This window comes from Panthera onca, chromosome B4 (genome assembly GCF_046562875.1).
Source record: "Panthera onca isolate mPanOnc1 chromosome B4, mPanOnc1 haplotype 2, whole genome shotgun sequence".
Taxonomy (NCBI): Eukaryota; Metazoa; Chordata; class Mammalia; order Carnivora; family Felidae; genus Panthera; species Panthera onca.
In genome coordinates this window covers 53,681,591-53,699,854 of record NC_138345.1, presented here as the reverse complement: position 1 = coordinate 53,699,854, position 18,264 = coordinate 53,681,591, and the positions used below count along the sequence as shown (strand labels likewise).

At 36.1% G+C, this 18,264-nt stretch overlaps 2 protein-coding genes and 1 long non-coding RNA gene across 6 annotated transcripts in view; 1 reads left to right on the top strand and 2 right to left on the bottom strand.

Moving 5' to 3' along the window:
- The window catches only part of LOC132694644 (uncharacterized), a 63,797-nt gene extending 61,520 nt beyond the window's left edge, over positions 1–2,277 (top strand). The window contains exon 3 of the long non-coding RNA XR_009617413.3: positions 1,316–2,277. This is a non-coding gene — a long non-coding RNA (uncharacterized LOC132694644). The remainder of the gene's footprint in view (positions 1–1,315) is intronic.
- The window catches only part of SLCO1B3 (solute carrier organic anion transporter family member 1B3), a 207,528-nt gene that overhangs the window by 169,141 nt on the left and 20,123 nt on the right, over positions 1–18,264 (bottom strand). The gene's annotated exons all lie outside the window — the stretch shown is intronic.
- PDE3A (phosphodiesterase 3A) overlaps positions 8,312–18,264 on the bottom strand; it is a 316,135-nt gene continuing 306,182 nt past the window's right edge. For all 4 annotated transcript variants that reach the window (XM_060658211.3, XM_060658212.3, XM_078450049.2 and 1 more), the window contains one exon: positions 8,312–8,967. In XM_060658211.3, coding sequence (XP_060514194.2) covers positions 8,726–8,967 — 242 coding nt within the window. In that variant the 3' untranslated portion in view covers positions 8,312–8,725. The remainder of the gene's footprint in view (positions 8,968–18,264) is intronic.

Genomic DNA, 18,264 nt, shown 5'->3' with positions numbered 1-18,264 from the left:
GGAATGAGGGAAATCTGTATGTGTAGCTTAAAGAATTAATTCCTTGAAAACTGTGGATAAAAATCATATTTGCTTTTTTTTTTTGTCTGAAGACTGTATGTTTGAGTTAGTTAAAACACTCTGAATGTTTTGAATCGTTCAGTTTTCTTAAAAGCTTTCAAAGATGCAGAACAAGAATTATTCTGAGTCTGTACAACCAAATATCCCATGTATTAGGCATCAACAGACAATCCGTATAGGACAAATTGTAGTATTTATAGGATCAATGGCAGAGCTATTTTACAGAACTCTGCAGCTGAATGCCAGAAATCTAGGTATGTTGATTATGGTGTTAACTATTTGATTAGACAAAGAACACAGCTTAGTTACAGAGAGATGAAACTAAGAATTCATCAGCAATAGGTAAGGAAATGTGATCATGGGGGAAAAAGCCCCCAGGAGTCCTTAGGAATTGTAGGAGTCCAGCAGATGTCTCACTATAGCATGTATAGCTGGGCACAAACCACTGCATTTGGATATGAGAGGGAAGGATGCCTTCAAAACTGGATGGGGGGCTTGGATTGTACAAATAACTACATCAAACATAATACCACAGAATTATATTTATATTATACATTATTTTCACATTGTAACATCCACATTGATCATCTGTGACACAATTCTAATAATTTTGAGTATATGTTTACTGTAATATATATATATATATATATATATATATATATATATATATATATATATATATATATATATATATAAAATCAAGAGGCACTTCCAATAATTCTGGCAAAAAAGGAGCATCAATATAGTGTCTATGCTAAAAAACAATAAAAATAAATACAAATTAATATTTTTTTCTGTACAATTTTATGTTTTACAAAATATTTATCAGCCATTAACTAAATCACTTAACAAATAATTTTGATAGGAAGATACGAAGTATTGCTACATGTATTAAGTGTGAGATACAGGTGTAAGGACAAGATTTACTTCAAATGCAAAATGATCCCTTAAGTCCAATGCTTCACTCTTGGGTTTCTAAAAGTTGATAAATTTGGAGAGTTGTTAATAAACACGTTCAGTTGAGAGTGGTAAGAACTACCTTGTTAAAAATTGTCATGTGCAAAAGACATTCCCTATACTGTTACTTTGGTTGCTACTTATTTGAAAATATTGCTTTTCAGGAATACTAAATTAAGTTAATGTAATACTCTCTGGTTTGCAAATACCCTACAAAGTCAAATATTTGGGACTTACTAATATAAACTTTCTAATGGCAGTTTTTTGTTTGTTTGTTTTTTTGTTTTTTTCTCCTTAGGAAAAGGAAGAAATAATGACTGATCAGAACAACTATTCCATCGGGAATCAGAAATCCATTTCAATACCAAAAACCAAATCAAATTAACCAAATCAGCCCGAACCAAAAATATTCTACATTCAAATTAAAGTTCTTTCAGTTGCATATACAAATATCATGATAGAAAGCCAGGAAGAATTCTTACTCATTATTTTGCACTGAAAGTTTTGAATATTTTTAAAAGCACCGATTTTTCATTTTGTGATTTACATGACCAAAATCTTTAGGAAGAAGTATCAAGGGGTGGGTGGGTTCAGTGATATTTATTTCCAGTGCTCATCAACTAACAAACTGTCCTTGTTGGAGCAAAAAATGGTATGCATACTTCTGTGAGAATATATCAAGAAATGAATTGACACTCAAATGGAAAACAAAAACAAAAGCAAACCACCAGTTAAGCAAACATGGTATGGTAAAAATCCCATGCAGATATTTGACAGAATATTAAAAAATAGTGATTATATAAAAAAAACCTAATGAATAAATATACACTAAATGTCAAGCCAATAAACCCCACTAACAGGTAATATATAGGTAATTAGGATTATTATTTAAAGATAGCAACACTATCATACTGGTTTATGCTTATAACTAGCTAAAACATAATATGTGATAGGAGTTTTTGAGCCATAAAAATAACCAGTTAATTTTCGAAAGAAAGTTGACGTAAAATTCTAACCAACAAGTTATATACACAAAACATCTTTAAACAACTACTTTTAATTTTACATTAAATCATCTAAATATTTTGCTATTATATAGGGAGTAAAATTACTAGAATTAAAAGAAAAAAAAAGTCCTTCCCATCAAAAGGTACTCAAGCAGCAGTTTCTAAGTTCTAAAGGCTAATTCACATTCCAAAGCATGTGTACGTGCTGACTGTATAACGGAAGTCAGGGCTGAAATATGGATCCATTAAGTGTCTTTACTCAAGAGTAACTGATAACTAAATTGGTTTATCACAAAGATGGAGGGGTGTGCTGGCATGATCCTTCACATTTTATGTTGTGTTCACTCCTGATCCATAGTTTTTGGTTGTTTTTTTTTTTTTTTTTTTTTTTTTCTGCTTTCTGGTACCATGGACTGCACAATGAAACTGGGTGTGGAGAGTTGTAACTTAGGTGAAGGGCATTCTTATTCCTTATTATGGCGGAGAATTTCTGATCACTTTTCCTTGACTATTTTGAGTTAGAGAAGTAAAACTGAAGAGAAGTCACACTTTTCTCCTATGAGTTTGACTTTCTTTTTTTTTTTTTTTTTAAGAGGAAAGGAAGAATTCCCTGCTAAAATTTGTTTCATTTGAAATAGGTACTTTTACTGACACTGAAATTTTAGTTAAAGCAGTAAAGCTTTAACATGATTTTTAAAAATTTATGTTTCTGTTAATGAATTTCAAATTCAGACCTACCATTTGATCAGTCTTGGTAGATGAAGTAGTGGGTGTAGTTTATTGCCTGGTCAGTGCTTCATCTGTGAAAGTCAAGATTAATAAGATTTAATTATTTTTAGTAATGAAGATAACATATTTGGCGTTTTAACAGTGTTACAATTTACTAAAATATAATCTACATGAACAGACCATTTACTTTAAAACAATCTAATCCATGAAAAATTGCTGGATAATACATTCCTTTTTTTCTGGACAAGTCTGAAAAACTCAGGCTATAATTTGTGCGTTTCATCTACTTAAATTATTGGTACTAAGTTTATTTTTATCTATTTCATGTACTTCTTGAACCTGCTATGAAACAATTTCCTCCCTGAGGCATGAGAGATATTAGAAAAATAATTAAATATTCTTTCCAGTTTTTTATGACACAATAGTAGTTGTAATTCTATCAATATATTTAGCGTCTCTCTACCATGAAAGGTCATTTTGTGAGTTTCGTTGTAATTGAATAACAAAAAAAAAAAATTTAAACAGCTTTGTTTCAAAAACTATATCAAATTTAAATATTTTTGATAGTACTTACATACGATGACAATATTACTCTCTGAAGCATTTTTTTAATGGATTATTTGCATGCTTAAAGAACCTCTTCTTGATGTGAAGCAATGAGGAAACTTTTCTGAACAGGTACATGTTCACTACCTATCAAAAGAAGGGTTGACTTCTCTTCTGTTGAGGGAAGCAGAAATCCATGAATACCAATGCCTTTCAAGTAATCAACCTTAGGAGAATATGGAGAAGAACCTGCTACCTTTAGATAGGAAATTTGGGCTCATTTTGCAACCTGAAGCACAGAGCAAAAGCAAATTTTGTTTTCCATCTCTATACAATTCCATATAATTTATAGTCTTACTGTACTAAAATAATTTACGGTGGATCAGTATTTTTGAATCTGCTCTGCAGATTCTCCATGTTAACATGGAGTTCCACCAAATAATAAAGCTTTAAGGTTTAGTCTTGGGTCTTTAAACATATTTAGCAGGACAATGCCTAATGATTTTTTGTCACCATTGCTAACCTGTTTGAATGATTTGATAGTATGAACGTAAAGGTCACTCAGGTAAGGTAAAAGCACCATTAGGTAAGGTAAAGTTGCAGCATGGTAATAAATGAAATGTGTGAGGTGATACGCAAATTGCCATGGTATGTAATATAGACTGAAAAATCTGTTCTTCTCTGATCATGGATTATTAGTGCTAAACATTATAAATACCATGTAAACCTCAATTTAAGTTGCTGAATGCATTGTTTATAGTTTAAGTCAGTGCTTATATGCACTGAATATGCAATCAATCAAATATGCAATAAGAATTTGAGTATTTACTAGAGGAACAAACTGATATGAATACAGGTGGACCTAAAACTTGCATATTTTGCCCTGATTAGAGGTTCTAAGAGTAATTTAATTTTGGAATGCTCCTCGCTTAAAACGGCTAATTGGTCTCCTAATCTTATGGTGGAATTTTGTTGAACAGATTAGAAAAACAGACGAACAGTATCAGCAAATTCAGTTTCCTTTCATGGAAAAATCACAAGAGAAATGAATGACCTAGAACAATGATCATAAATTATTTTGCTGCTTGTTAGGAGCGAAGGTGAATGAAAGAAACTCAGTTTGGTTTCGAAGTATACAGATATTTTAGATCTCAATGGTCTGGAGGTAACCTATGAGCATTTGAAATCTTACTGATATTTTTCTTTCCACACACAGGAGCTGAGAATCCCTAGAATAAGGAGAATCTTGATTTACCCCAGGCTATGAAAGCTTACAAAAGTTGGTTTTACTGGAGGCTTCTGCCAGTTTGAAAAGACAGTTATTTCCAAAGTGGCATATAAACCAGGAAAGGCATTAAGTGGGACTCAGGGTTAGGATGGAAGAAAGGACAGTAAGATCCTTACTGTGGTTTTCATTATTATTTTAGAAATATTTCAAAAGGTGAGGACAATGGAGATCCCCATACTGACAGCGAAGCACCAAAAATACTTCCCAAAGTAGGGTAGAAATGATTTTTTGATCAGCCACTTCTCATTGGTCAGGAATTGTTCATCACACAAATATCACTTATATAAAGCAGTCATTTCAAACTTTAGACTTTATTTACAATGATAATTTGCATATCTTTATTACTTAGAAAATAATTTATATTTTTCCACCATTTAAACAAAGAATAGGCCTGAGTCTCATGCCTGTTGCACAGCTTTTACCTTCAAAGAAAGTTCTCTGGGCACGTGACAGGGGATGTCGGGAAATCGCAAATCAAGAGAGGCAGGGGACATGAGGAAATCACAATACATACATGTAATATGAACAGTCTGCATATCGTACAATCCCTTTTCTTTAGTTTTACTGGGATTGCAATAATTAGGGGTTTGTTCTGGAAGTCGATCAAAACGGAACATATAGAATTGGGTATTCTGTTTTTAGAAAATGAGTATTTTCTTAAACATGAGGACATTCCTTCACTTGCCAGATGAAGACTAGTATAGATCTATCCCTGTACAGTGCTACTATCTTCATCTACTGAGAGAAAACCAAATCTTATAGAAATGACAAATAAAATTTTATAGTTTAGAAAAAAGCTAAAGTGGTGTTCTCACCAAGGAACGATATCCTAAAGGTTGGCTTAGTCGGATACCTGGAAAGGACATTATAATAGCATGCTGGAAACGACAGTGATGACACTCATAGTAATACCTGGTCTTTTCCTTAACAGAGAGCAACCCCTAGCATCAAGGTCACCAGCTCTGAGTTTTCCTCCCAGTGGGTTTATGGCTGTCTGTACAATGATCCTTTTTCCTAAATGGGCTACAGATTCCTTCATTTGAAAGACCTGAGTTTACCTAAATGGCACCTATAAATAGGCTCATATAAAAACGTAGCAAATTGCAACAAACACACTGGCACCACAGGGAATAAGCTCTGGAGTTGGAAGTGAACACAGTAATACTGCTGTCACCGAGGAGGGGGAGAACATAGCCAGCAGAAAAAGTCTTTTTATGCCCCTGGTCATCTTTTGGGATGTACTGAATGTGTATGAAAGGGTCATCCTTGATCTCTATTTCTTTATTTCAATGGATTTTTAGCTGTAATATCCTGGCAATTGATTTTTGAAGAAAAAAAGGTGATCAATCTGCCTGGACTGATTGACACAATTTGGGAATGAAGAGGTTCTAAGTGCTTTGGCCACCATTATTTCAGGTACTCTAAAACAGAATAAACGCAACCGGGTCATTTGCTAAGACCTCTACTCTGGCAGCCAGACTGGCCAGCTTTGACGCAGCACCTGCCAATACACAGTTATAAACTCGTGACTGTTTTGCTGTCACATTACTTGCTCCACAACCTGTATTTGTGCTCACTTTCACCTGTGTTTTAGACACTTGTCATACGACATTTGGAGAATGGGGAAAGATTTGTTTTGTTAAGTAATTAGGTACAAGAGATAAACGAGCACATTTTTTCCCCCTCTTCTCTTATTTGCAAGGGAAGGAAAACAGTTAATGTCACTGGGGAAATGCATTTGACTCACAGTAATTTTTGCAAACATGAGACACAAAAGCATTACTAAGAAAATGGAAAACAACTCAGTAAATCCTGAATAGTGAAGACCTAGTGTTAACACAAAAATATGAAATTATTCTCATTTTTGAAGCAGAGTCTGCATCTACTTGATCCTTTTTCCTATTTTCCTACTTAATGGGAAATCTGCCCTGAAATTGTGTTTACTTTAGATTATGTTATGTTTGCCTTATTTGAAAAATGCCATAGGTTAATGTAAAATCACTGCTTTGGAAAGGAAGAATATTCATTTATGAGAAACAAAAGCATTTTTAATGTAAACACTCTTTGCTATGACTTCAGAGGAAAGAAAAATTAGAAATCACCATCAAGGTTAACTTAGAAGCTAAGATCGTTTCATTGATGAACAAGTTCTTCCGTACATAGTACTGAAGGAGGAATTATAACCAAAAAACATTCGCAAGAAATGGATACCAATTATAAAAATTCGGTATTGGTTATGCAAGTCTTTCTCTTTGGGAGACATGAACCCCAAAGTGACCTAAAAGTTCAAAGTTCCTAGGAAAAAACATTCTTTGTGGCATCTTCCTTTAATTGGCATAAAATAACTATCTGATTATCATTTAAATTAGAATAGGTAGATATGTGGCTGTCCTTAGACCTCCGTGCAAATGATTCATCACTCTCTTACTGGGCTTGGAGATAGATACAATGTATAAAAATGGTGATTAAAATATAACTTTATAAAAACGTTTCCCTTTTCCTTTTTTAAAAAAAAGAGTTTACTATCTACAGAAACAAAAAAATCTTTATATTTACATCAAGATAACTATTCATGACAAATATAATAATATGAAATAAAATATTGAAAGTGAGTATCAACTTTTTAAATAAGGTTTGGCTCACAGCATAAACAAGTGTAGATGAACAAATAAAAAAAAAAGACTTTCAATAATAGGCCCAGTACCCAAAATTCCCTCTATAATTTTCCCTGCCAAAAGAAACATGACAATGGGCCAGATTGCAGACAGAAGCTACCTTACCCCATGGCACGTGGAACACCACAACAAGGTTGTTGTCAGTGGGACCTTCACCACCCAAAGCCAATCTTCAACAGTTGCCCAGAATCAGGATTTCGCTATGTCAACAAACACCAAACCCTAGGTTGCAATTTTCCCCCTTCATCTCTCGCTATATGTCCCATAGTGGGTTTCTGTTTGCCCTTTTTTCTTCTTTTCTATCACACATTTTGCAGCATATTTAAGACATGGAAGGTCACCGTGAAGAGCAATTCCCCCAAGTCTCCTCTGGCAACTTTTCAGAATTCTAACCTAATTAAAAGATCGGACTTCAGCCCCTTCTTAGGTGTTTATGTATAAAGAATGCCATCCCCTTAAAAATAGTTGATTTGATCTTACATGAGTGACAGACATACTCACAGACAAACAGCTCCTATACATTCATTAGGCAAGCAGATTGGAAAATGCCTGTCTTCCAGGTTTAAGGCTGGCGATAGAGCGCCTCCAAGTGGTGCATTAGTATAGTACCAATCCCGTGGCCCTCTCACCAGCCTGTGAATACCCTCCCTCTTCAGAGGGCCCTGGACTGAAGCTAAATGGAGGAAGGCATTTGGAATGGCTGCCTCTCAGACACTCCAGAGTGAACTGCCTTCTGTTTGTTCAGATGTGCTGAGTCATCTGCTGCAGCTATTCTATGAATGACTAAAACCATAAAAATCTCTGTTGACATAAGCACATACATACACACAAGCATGCTCTCTCTCTCTCCTCTCTCTCTGTCACACACACACACACACACACACACACACACACACACACACACACACACACGATATTGGCAGGATGTAGAAGATTCAAATAATGCTCTGGAACTTTCATCCGTCAGTACTAAGAGCAAAAGCTCCTTAGTTGGTAACTTACATTCACTGCACTGTTTCCCTGCTAAGCCGCCCCATTTCCTCTGTGAATTGTTTTCCTTTATAACTTACTATATCACAGTGACCACTATATATCTTAATATGAATGTTACTAAAGTGTGGAGCCAGTAACGCTGGCTTTCAGTGTGCATGTGCGTGTATGTGTGTGAATATGTTTTACATGTATCTACGTGCGAGCTTATATACACACACACATATATACTTCTTCCTTAAAAAAATCCTTGGAAGCTGGTGTTGCAAATGTGAAAGCTTCTCCGAGCAAGAGTTTTTAACAATGTACCTCACTGTAAAAATAAACACATAAAATGCAAAGAATTCCCAAATGCAATAGCTGTTTGCCCATCTTCTTGTATTTCTACAGTGTTGTGTCTAAGTGTTGTGCTGGCTTGAAAAGAGTCTGTGACAAGTCACTCTGTTGGGAAACACAGCTCATTATATCCATCGTCACTGGTTTTGCTTCAGGGTTGGGATCTCCTCTCCTCTTGGCTTCCCTTTCTCTTCCTCTTCTTCCCTGATGGCCTGGATCTGTTCTGAGGAATGCTGTTGGGGTGACTGGTCCAGGGATTGACTCTCTATGCCCGCCAACCGCTGTTCCTCTTCAATGACTTTCTTCCACATCTTGTGGTTCTGCAGGAGGTGTTGAGTTATTTGGCAGTAGATTTTCCTCCTTTTGAAAGTTTTCTTTCCTGAGAAAACACCAAATTACTTATTTGTGTGCTGAGTACATGGTGGTTATTTTTTTCCACATCATTAATAGGAGCTAAAGTACCAAACAGATACATATACCACTTGATTTGCGTATCATCATAATGTTGCTTTCAAGAGTAGGGAAATAAGAGGGAGATGGCAACCATCATTAATATATCATGGTTACATCGAGACATACTGTGAACCGGATTTAATATCCAGTAATGCCCTATAAAAAGTTCTACTTAAGTTTTGGTATTATTCTCAATACAGTCAGATCCTCCAGATTTTTCACCTGGACTACTGGAAGAACTTCTTGTTAGGTCTTCCTTTACTTTGTCAGCTAATTCAACCCACAAAAGTCTACAAGATTGATTTCTTTTAGGATGGTTTGAATGTTATTGTTCTGCTTCACACGGACTAAAATATTAATTTCAAAATCCTGTCAAAGTTCTCCCACAAGCTGGCACAAGCATGCTTTTGCAGTCTTCCATCTTCCGCAGCCTGGCTTCTGTCTCTACTTCCATATATACACTGAACTCTTCTACTGTCCAGCAGGTACTGGCCCTCCTTCTCAAATGCTCTTCTCAGTCCTCAAAAGTTCATGCCCATTTATTATTTTGAGACTCAAATTTTACTGAATTGCTCCTATAAGAAATACTCTCTCCCCCTGTCTCCCCTCACTCTTCTAAACTCTCATTTCCCTCCATTCATGCTTCCAAGAGTACACATTGTTTTCATTTTTTTCCTTTCTCATTATCTTGGTATCTTTTTCTGATAACTGCATATCCAAAATCAGAAACTCTCATCCCTTCTTTCAATTATATAGTTCTAGAAAAGGTTGTCAAACTCTACTTCCCCACCCACCTTCCCACAATATAGCCCTGTTGCAGCAGCTAGTCAATGGGTGTGACCCAAATCAGGTCAATCAGCATCTTCCCCTGGGAATTTTCCCAACAGCATGGAATCAGTCAGGGAATGGGGGCTGGGGATCTTTTCTCCTCTGCCTGTTTATGTGAAATGAAGTGAATATAGAGCTGGCTAGATTTCCAGTCTCACATAGAAAGAAAGGTTGAAAGATCAAGCTGTCAGGCAGGTGACTCAGAGACAAGAGCAGGTGCAAGTAAGCGTGAATACTGGACAACATCCCAATTACCTGAACCAGTAATTTTCCCTTTTGTATATACTCACTTTATTGGAGTCTTGTCACTTGTAACAAAAACAATGTCCTCAATGACGTGCATTCTTTTATTTTTATTTTATTTAATTTTTTAAAGTTTATTATTTTGAGAAAGACAGAGACTGCACGAGTAGGAGAGGGGCAGAAAGAGAATCCCAAGCAGGCTCTGCAGCACTGTCAGCACAGAGCCCAACACGGGGCTCAAACTCACAAAAGTGTGAGATCCTGACCTGAGCCAAAACCAAAACTCAGACGCTTAACCCACTGAGCCACCCAGGTGCCCCAATAACATGCATTCTTTAGGGCACTTATCTTGCTCTCATATATTACAGGCCTTAGCCCCTCTACTAGACTACAGCTTCTTTTAGGGAGCCTTGTAAAGACAAGTATGTATCTTATACAGAATGAGGCTCAGCAAATATGCATTTGATAAGTAAATAAATTACATTGTCTTGGTGACCAAAACATTTCATGTGTTCAACATGGAAATAGTAAGGACAATTTTCACAGAATTGCATCTCTTAAGGAACTATAATATCATCAACTTTGACAGATGAAACATAAGACATTTTAAAGACCTTTGAATTGATACCATAATTCACTATTTAGTCTTCCAATTCTTTATCTACTTATTAAGAACCTAATATGCACCAAGTATGGTAGGTTCTGGTCATTCACTGATAGACATAATGCCTGCCAGCATGGAGTTTTACTCTAGTGGGCAAGAGTGAAAAGGTAGGTACAATCACATTGAGTCTTACAAAATCTTTTAAAGGTGCCAGAAAGAGACAAAAATTACTCAGCCAAGAGAATATGGCATGATGACCATGGCTTGGGCTAGGAAGAAAGTAATGAAAATGAAGACAAGTAGATAAATGTGAGACATATTTGTGAGGTTTAATCAACAGGACTTTGGCAACTGATTAGATGTAAGGAAAAAAAGAAGAAAGAGGAATCAAAGACAACCCTGAGCTGTCTGGCCTGAGCCATTGAGTAGGTGGTCATAAGATGTACTGAGAAGGCAATGTTAGGTGAGGAGATTTGAGGGAGATGCTGAACATGAAATGTCTGGGACACCTTCAAGTGCAGAGGTAAAGTAAGAACTAGACTTGAGTTTAGAAGAGGGTCTGCTTGCGGCCAGAATATAACTTTTAGTACCTTCATCCGAGTGGCCATCTTAGACTTAGACCAAGAATTTAGAAATTAGGCTAAGATCCCCTATTGGACTATGAACTTTCCAATGCACAGAAGCCAGGTCCCTCCTTTTGTGTGTATATTGTGTACAAAGCTCCAGACTTTAGTAAGAGTTTACTAGATGAATCACGTTCTTTCTAGTTTCTGTTCCACAGGTCCAAGTAAATGATGAAGTGGTGATAAGTGATAAAAATGACAACGATATGAAAAAGCGGTCCACAGGAAATTATGATCTAATGGGGACTACATTAAAGAGTTAACAGTACAAGTTACCAGGAATATCAGCAGGGATATTTGGGTTTACCTAATGAAGTAGTAATGATTTACAATGTACAATCTGAGAGGAAAAAAGAAGAAAAAAAATAGTAAGAATAGGAAAAAAATACATTAGCTATGAGATATGCCAAAGGAAGTAGATCTTTTGGAGGCCATCCACCAAAATTTTTATGGAAGTACTAGTGATTCTGTCAACAGTTTTATTATAATATACCACAAAAATTATTTTATTTTACAGGGTAAGATCAATTTCAAAATACAGTTAAAAAAAAAAAAAAGGACACTGATAACCAGTAAGGAAACTGAATTAGTAATCAAAAATCTGCCAAAAAACAAGAGTCCAGGGCCAGATGGCTTTCCAGGGAAATTCTAGCAAACATTTAAGGAAGAGTTAACACCTATTCTCTTGAAACTATTCCAAAAAATAGAAATGGAAGGAAAACTTCCAAACTCTTTCTATGAAGCCAGCATTACCTTGATTCCAAAACCAGACAGAGACCCCACTAAAAAGGAGAACTACAGACCAATTTCCCTGATGAACATGGATACAAAAATCCTCAACAAGATATTAGCCAACCGGCTCCAACAATACGTTAAAAAAATTATTCACCACGACCAAGCGGGATTTATACCTGGGATGCAGGGTTGGTTCAATATCTGCAAAACAATTAGCATGATTCATCACATCAATAAAAGAAAGGACAAGAACCATATGATCCTCTCAATAGATGCAGAGAAAGCATTTGACAAAATACAGCATCCTTTCTTGATAAAATCCCTCAAGAAAGTAGGGATAGAAGGAGCATACCCCCAGATCATAAAAGCCATATATGAACGACCCAATGCTAATATCATTCTCAAAAGGGAAAAACTGACAGAAAGAAATAAAAGGCATCCAAATCGGCCAGGAGGAGGTCAAACTTTCACTCTTCTCAGATGACGTGATAATCTGTATGGAAAACCCAAAAGACTCCACCAAAAAACTGCTAGAACTGATTCATGAATTCAGCGAAGTTGCAGTATATAAAATCAACACACAGAAATCGGTTGCATTTCTATTCACCAACAATGAAGCAACAGAAAGAGAAATCAAAGAATCGATCCCATTTACAGTTGCACTAAAAACCATAAAATACCCAGGAATAAATCTAAACAAAGAGGTGAAAAATCTATACACTGAAAAGTATAGAAAGCTTATGAAAGAAATGGAAGAAGACACACAAAAATGGAAAAAGATTCCATGCTCCTGGATAGGAAGAACAAATATTGTTAAAATGTCAATACTACCGAAAGCAATCTACATATTCAATGCAATCCCTATCAAAGTTACACCAGCATTTTTACAGAGCTAGAACAAATAATCCTAAAATTTGTATGGAACCAGAAAAGACCCCGAATAGCCAAAGCGATCTTGAAAAAGAAAACCAAAGCAGGAGGCATCACAATCCTAGACTTCACACTATACTACAAAGCTGTAATCATCAGGATAGTACGGTACTGGCACAAGAACACTCAGATCAATGGAACAGAATAGAGAACCCAGAAATGGACCCACAAACATATGGCCAACTGATCTTTGACAAAGCAGGAAAGAATATCCAATGGAATAAAGACAGTCTCTTCAGCAAGAGGTGCTGGGAAAACTGGACAGCGACATGCAGAAAAATGAACCTGGACCACTTTCTTACACCATACACAAAAATAAACTCAAAATGGATGAAAGACCTCAATGTAAGACAGGAAGCCATCAAAATCCTTGAGGAGAAAGCAGGCAAAAACCTCTTTGATCTTACGTGCAGCAAGTTCTTACTCAACACGTCTCCAGAGGCAAGGGAAACAAAAGCAAAAATGAACTACTGGGACCTCATCAAAGTAAAAACCTTCTGCACAGCGAAGGAAACAATCAGTAAAACTAAAAGGCAACTGACAGAAAGGGAGAAGATATTTGCAAATGACATATGAGATAAAGGGTTAGTATCCAAAATCTATAAAGAACTTCTCAAACTCAACACCCAAAAAACAAATAACCCAGTGAAGAAATGGGCAAAAGACATGAATAGACACTTCTCCAAGGAAGATATACAGATGGCTAATCAACACATGAAAAAATGCTCCACATCACTCATCATCAGGGAAATACAAATCAAAACCACAATGAGATACCACCTGACAACTGTCAGAATGGGTAACATGAACAACTCAGTCAACAACAGATGTTGGCGAGTATGCAGAGAAAGAGGATCTCTTTTGTATTGTTGGTGGGAATGCAAGCTGGTGCAGCCACTCTGGAAAATAGTATGGAGGTTCCTCAAAAAGCTAAAAATAGAACTTCCCTATGACCCACCAATTGCACTACTAGGCATTTATCTACGGGATACAGGTATGCTGTTTTGAAGGGACACATGCACCCCCACGTTTATAGCAGCACTATCAACAACAGCCAAAGTATGGAAAGAGCCCAAATGTCCATCGATGGATGAATGGATAAAGAAGAGGTGGTATATATACATATACACAATGGAGTATTACTCGGCAATCAAAAAGAATGAAATCTTACCATTTGCAACTATGTGGATGGAACTGGAGGGTATTATGCTAAGTGAAATTAGTCAGAGAAAGACAAAAATTATATGACTTCACTCATATGAGGACTTTAAGAGACGAAACAGATGAACATAAGGGAAGGGAAACAAAAATAATATAAAAACAGGGAGTGGGACAAAACAGAAGAGACTCATAAATATGGAGAACTGAGGGTTGCTGGAGGGGTTGTAGGAGGGGGGATGGGGTAAATGGGTAAGAGACACTAAGGAATCTACTCCTGAAATCATTGTTGCAGTATATGCTGACTAATTTGGATGTAAATTAAAAAAAAAGGAATAAAAAGAAAAGAAACAGATGCCAAAAAAAAAAAAGGGACACGCTATCTTGAATTAATTTTGAACCATACAGACACATAACAAAATTATTAAATTGAATAAATGCCAGGGTGAATGGATATAGGCTGAGTCATAAGCAAGAATTTAAAAAACGATTTACTGTTTTCATTATTTTATTTATGAGATGAACCCATCAATCAAATTTATATTGACCACCTACTAATTGACAAGAAATTTCTGGATGCTACATACACAAAGACCAATTAGTCCAAGAGCTTGCCTTAAAGGAGTTTACTGTTTATAGGAGAAAGAGCAAAGAAGACAAGAAAATAAAATACACATGCTATGTTTTATGACAGACGTATGCATGTGACTAAGATGGTCTTGATGCTCCTGTTAGCTGGACTAAATTCTAGACCAGTTTCTTCCAGATTGTATGTCTCTGGCCTGCCTTTTATTATAGCATTTACTTTATAAAACTTGAAAGTGGAGATACTTTCTCTGCTCTTTTGTAATACAGATAAAACTTCTCCCAGTTTCTAGCCAGTTTTACAACCCAGGAACTCCTTCCTCAAGTACATGGGCATTAATTCTTTTGAAATGAAATCATCAAGAAAAACAGGGGCCCTAACTTTCAGTCTTCATGGGAGGGAAGGTGCCTAACTTCAATACGTACCAATTAGCAAACACAAATGGCTCAATCACATGGGCCAACTTCCCTCTAAGGTCCTATAGTAATTTTTCATAGCTCATGCTATTGCTTAAAAATTCTCCTGCCTTAGTTTCAATGGAGTTGAGTTTAATTTCTCTCCCTTATCGCAACAATGTTGAATAAAGCGTTCCTTGACATTTTTAACAAAGTGTATATTGCAATCTCTCTCTGGTACATTAAAACCATGGCAACACAAGAGACTCAGCCTGTGAGGGGATAGGTAAGATTTTTTTTTTTTTTCAAAGAACAGGACACATGAGGTGAGACGTAAATTTTGAGAATTAAATACTCTAGGTGAAGGTGTTGGCAGCATTCCAGGCAGAGTGAGGGGCATGCATACAGGCAGGGTTACGGGTCTGTGGAGCATGACATCAATTTCTTCAACTGAATGTTTCTTAACAAAGACTCTATGTGTATATGTGTATGCATGTGTGTGTGTGTGTGTATACATATACACAAAATTTAAAGAAATCTGAATTATTTCTATAAAAATCAATAAAATATATTACTACCACATTAGAGTTTTAAAAGCAAATTTATAAAATTATTCTTCTACCAAAGTCATCTACTTGTCTGTGTCTACTTTGTTTTTATTATAGTTAAGTCAAATCGGCTTCTGTTTAGGAATTTTTCAATGTCAATATACTTTTGAACCTAATCCTTTGAATCAAGAGAGTTACCAATGAGCATTGGCCGAAGGACAGATTTGAATCACGGTTATAGGAAAACACTACTGCTCAAGGTGATTATTCCATCTGAAAGTTATACACATTCATGGCAGTGTATTCAAAGGGATGAAGGTAACAAAAGCTTGATTTTTCTCCTTTTCCTTTCAGGACAGCTCCCATGAGAACAGCTGTTCTCTTATTAATGCTGTTAAATGTTAGCAATAAACCTCTCTGGATTTGAACTGAATAAGGTGACGTAGAAGAAAGTTTGTACCAAATAAATTTGCGTAGATTAGAGTCTGCAGGTGGTCTAAAACATGCCTGTATTGGGAGCCAAATTGTTCAGCACTGGAACCTTTTGAAATGAGAACAAAGAGCCTTTCATTGCTCAAATTCTAAATGCAGCTTAGTACTTCATTAGAAACCTCTTAGTTCGCTGTAGGAATCTTTCAGATTTAATTATGAGGTTGGGAAAAAGCCTTCTTTCCCTAGGATACCATATTGAAACATTTAATTCTGTGTTTCCTGGGAGATCTCCAAGTTTTGCAAATTGCTGAAATTATCAGTGCATATTTAATCTAAATTTTTTCTGAAACCTAACTTTCAGGCTCAATCAAGTTAACCGTCTCAGTCAATCTGATTATGAAACTAAAATTACTTGGATTCTACAGCAGTCGAGTTAGAAATGAGGAAATCTGGGCTTGGAGAGTAACACATCAGAATCTGGAAGTCAGTATGGCAACTTAACCCTACAGAACGAAAAGTAATTGAATATCTGGTTGTCTCATTTGCTGCTAAAGCCAATGCTGACAAGTTGAGCCTGTTTAATCTCCTGTCCTATGTTCTTCAATTCTTGATGCCGGTATTATGTGTGTGTGTTTTCAATGTGTTTGAGTTCAAATAGCAATCAGTAAGAGCCCACGGGAACAAAGCTTTTCCAAGAGGCTAAGCCGACAACACTTTCCAATATCACTCAGTGGGAAAAGAAAAACAAAAACAAAAAACAAACAAAAAAAAAACTGTCCTGTCCTTCAACAGCAAACTACCTCCTGGCTCTTTGAAGTTAAACAAAACAAAACAAAACAACCACTACATGTTTATTAAATGAACAAATGAAAACATAAGCCATGAATCCCAAGTCTTGTCTCCAACCTCTGAATCTCAAGATTAGCACAAAATTGCTAATGGAAATCTTTTTATAAGCACCAGAGAAATAAAATATAATTTCTTTGATAATAGAATACTGACGGAAAACAACTTTTGATTTTCAACTTATTCTGTACCAAAGTTAAAATATAAGACAGAACTGAAGCAAAAATTTAACCTAGAGCAAATTTGTGAAACCCTGCCTCATTAGTTTATAGTTCATGAAGATCTCTGTATCTCTATTTTGCAAGCCTACAACAGAGTACTTATAGAGGGCAAAATGGGTCAAACCCATGTCAGACTGAATTTACTAGATGGCTGAGATGAACTGAGTCATGAATTTTCCCGACAGTGCTAAAAGATGGGAATAAATGATCAGAATGTCTTTCTTTGGTAATATTTTGGGTAAGGGCTTCGAAAAATATTACCACTATATTTTTTTATGAAGGCAGAGGTAAACCACATACTGTGTTTTCATGAAAATAATAACACTATTTGTGCAATGTTACTGTAAGGGTTATGGGTTTTCCTAATTATGATGTTTGGGCCTCCTCCCTATGACAGGAGAAGTAGCGGAGAATATTTCAAGACATGAATAAAACTAATGCCTTTTTGTCATCAGGTGAGTTAAAATGGATTAGGTTGGCTACATGATGTGCTCCAAATCAATGACCAGATGCGAATACTTTTCATTGTTCCTAATGTCACTACTTTGCCTGGTTCAAAGCCACAGTCATTTCTCACTTGGATAACTTCAACAGCCTCTTATTACCCTTATTCCCACCTCAGACTCAAGATTGTTCTCAATACAGCAGCTGAAGCAACCCATTTAATTTTATTTATTTTTTTTTTTTATTTTTTAATATATGAAATTTACTGTCAAATTGGTTTCCATACAACACCCAGTGCTCATCCCAAAAAGTGCCCTCATCAATACCCATCACCCACCCTCCCCTCCCTCCCACCCTGCCCTCCCTCCCACCCCCCATCAACCCTCAGTTTGTTCTCAGTTTTTAACAGTCTCTAATGCTTTGGCTCTCTCCCACTCTAACCTCTTTTTTTTTTTTTTTTTTTTTTTTTTTTTCCCTTCCCCTCCCCCATGGGTTTCTGTTATGTTTCTCAGGATCCACATAAGAGTGAAACCATATGGTATCTGTCTTTCTCTGTATGGTGAAGCAACCCATTTAAAATGTAAGCTGAATCAGCTAACTCTTCTGCACCACATCTCTCAGGGCTTCCCA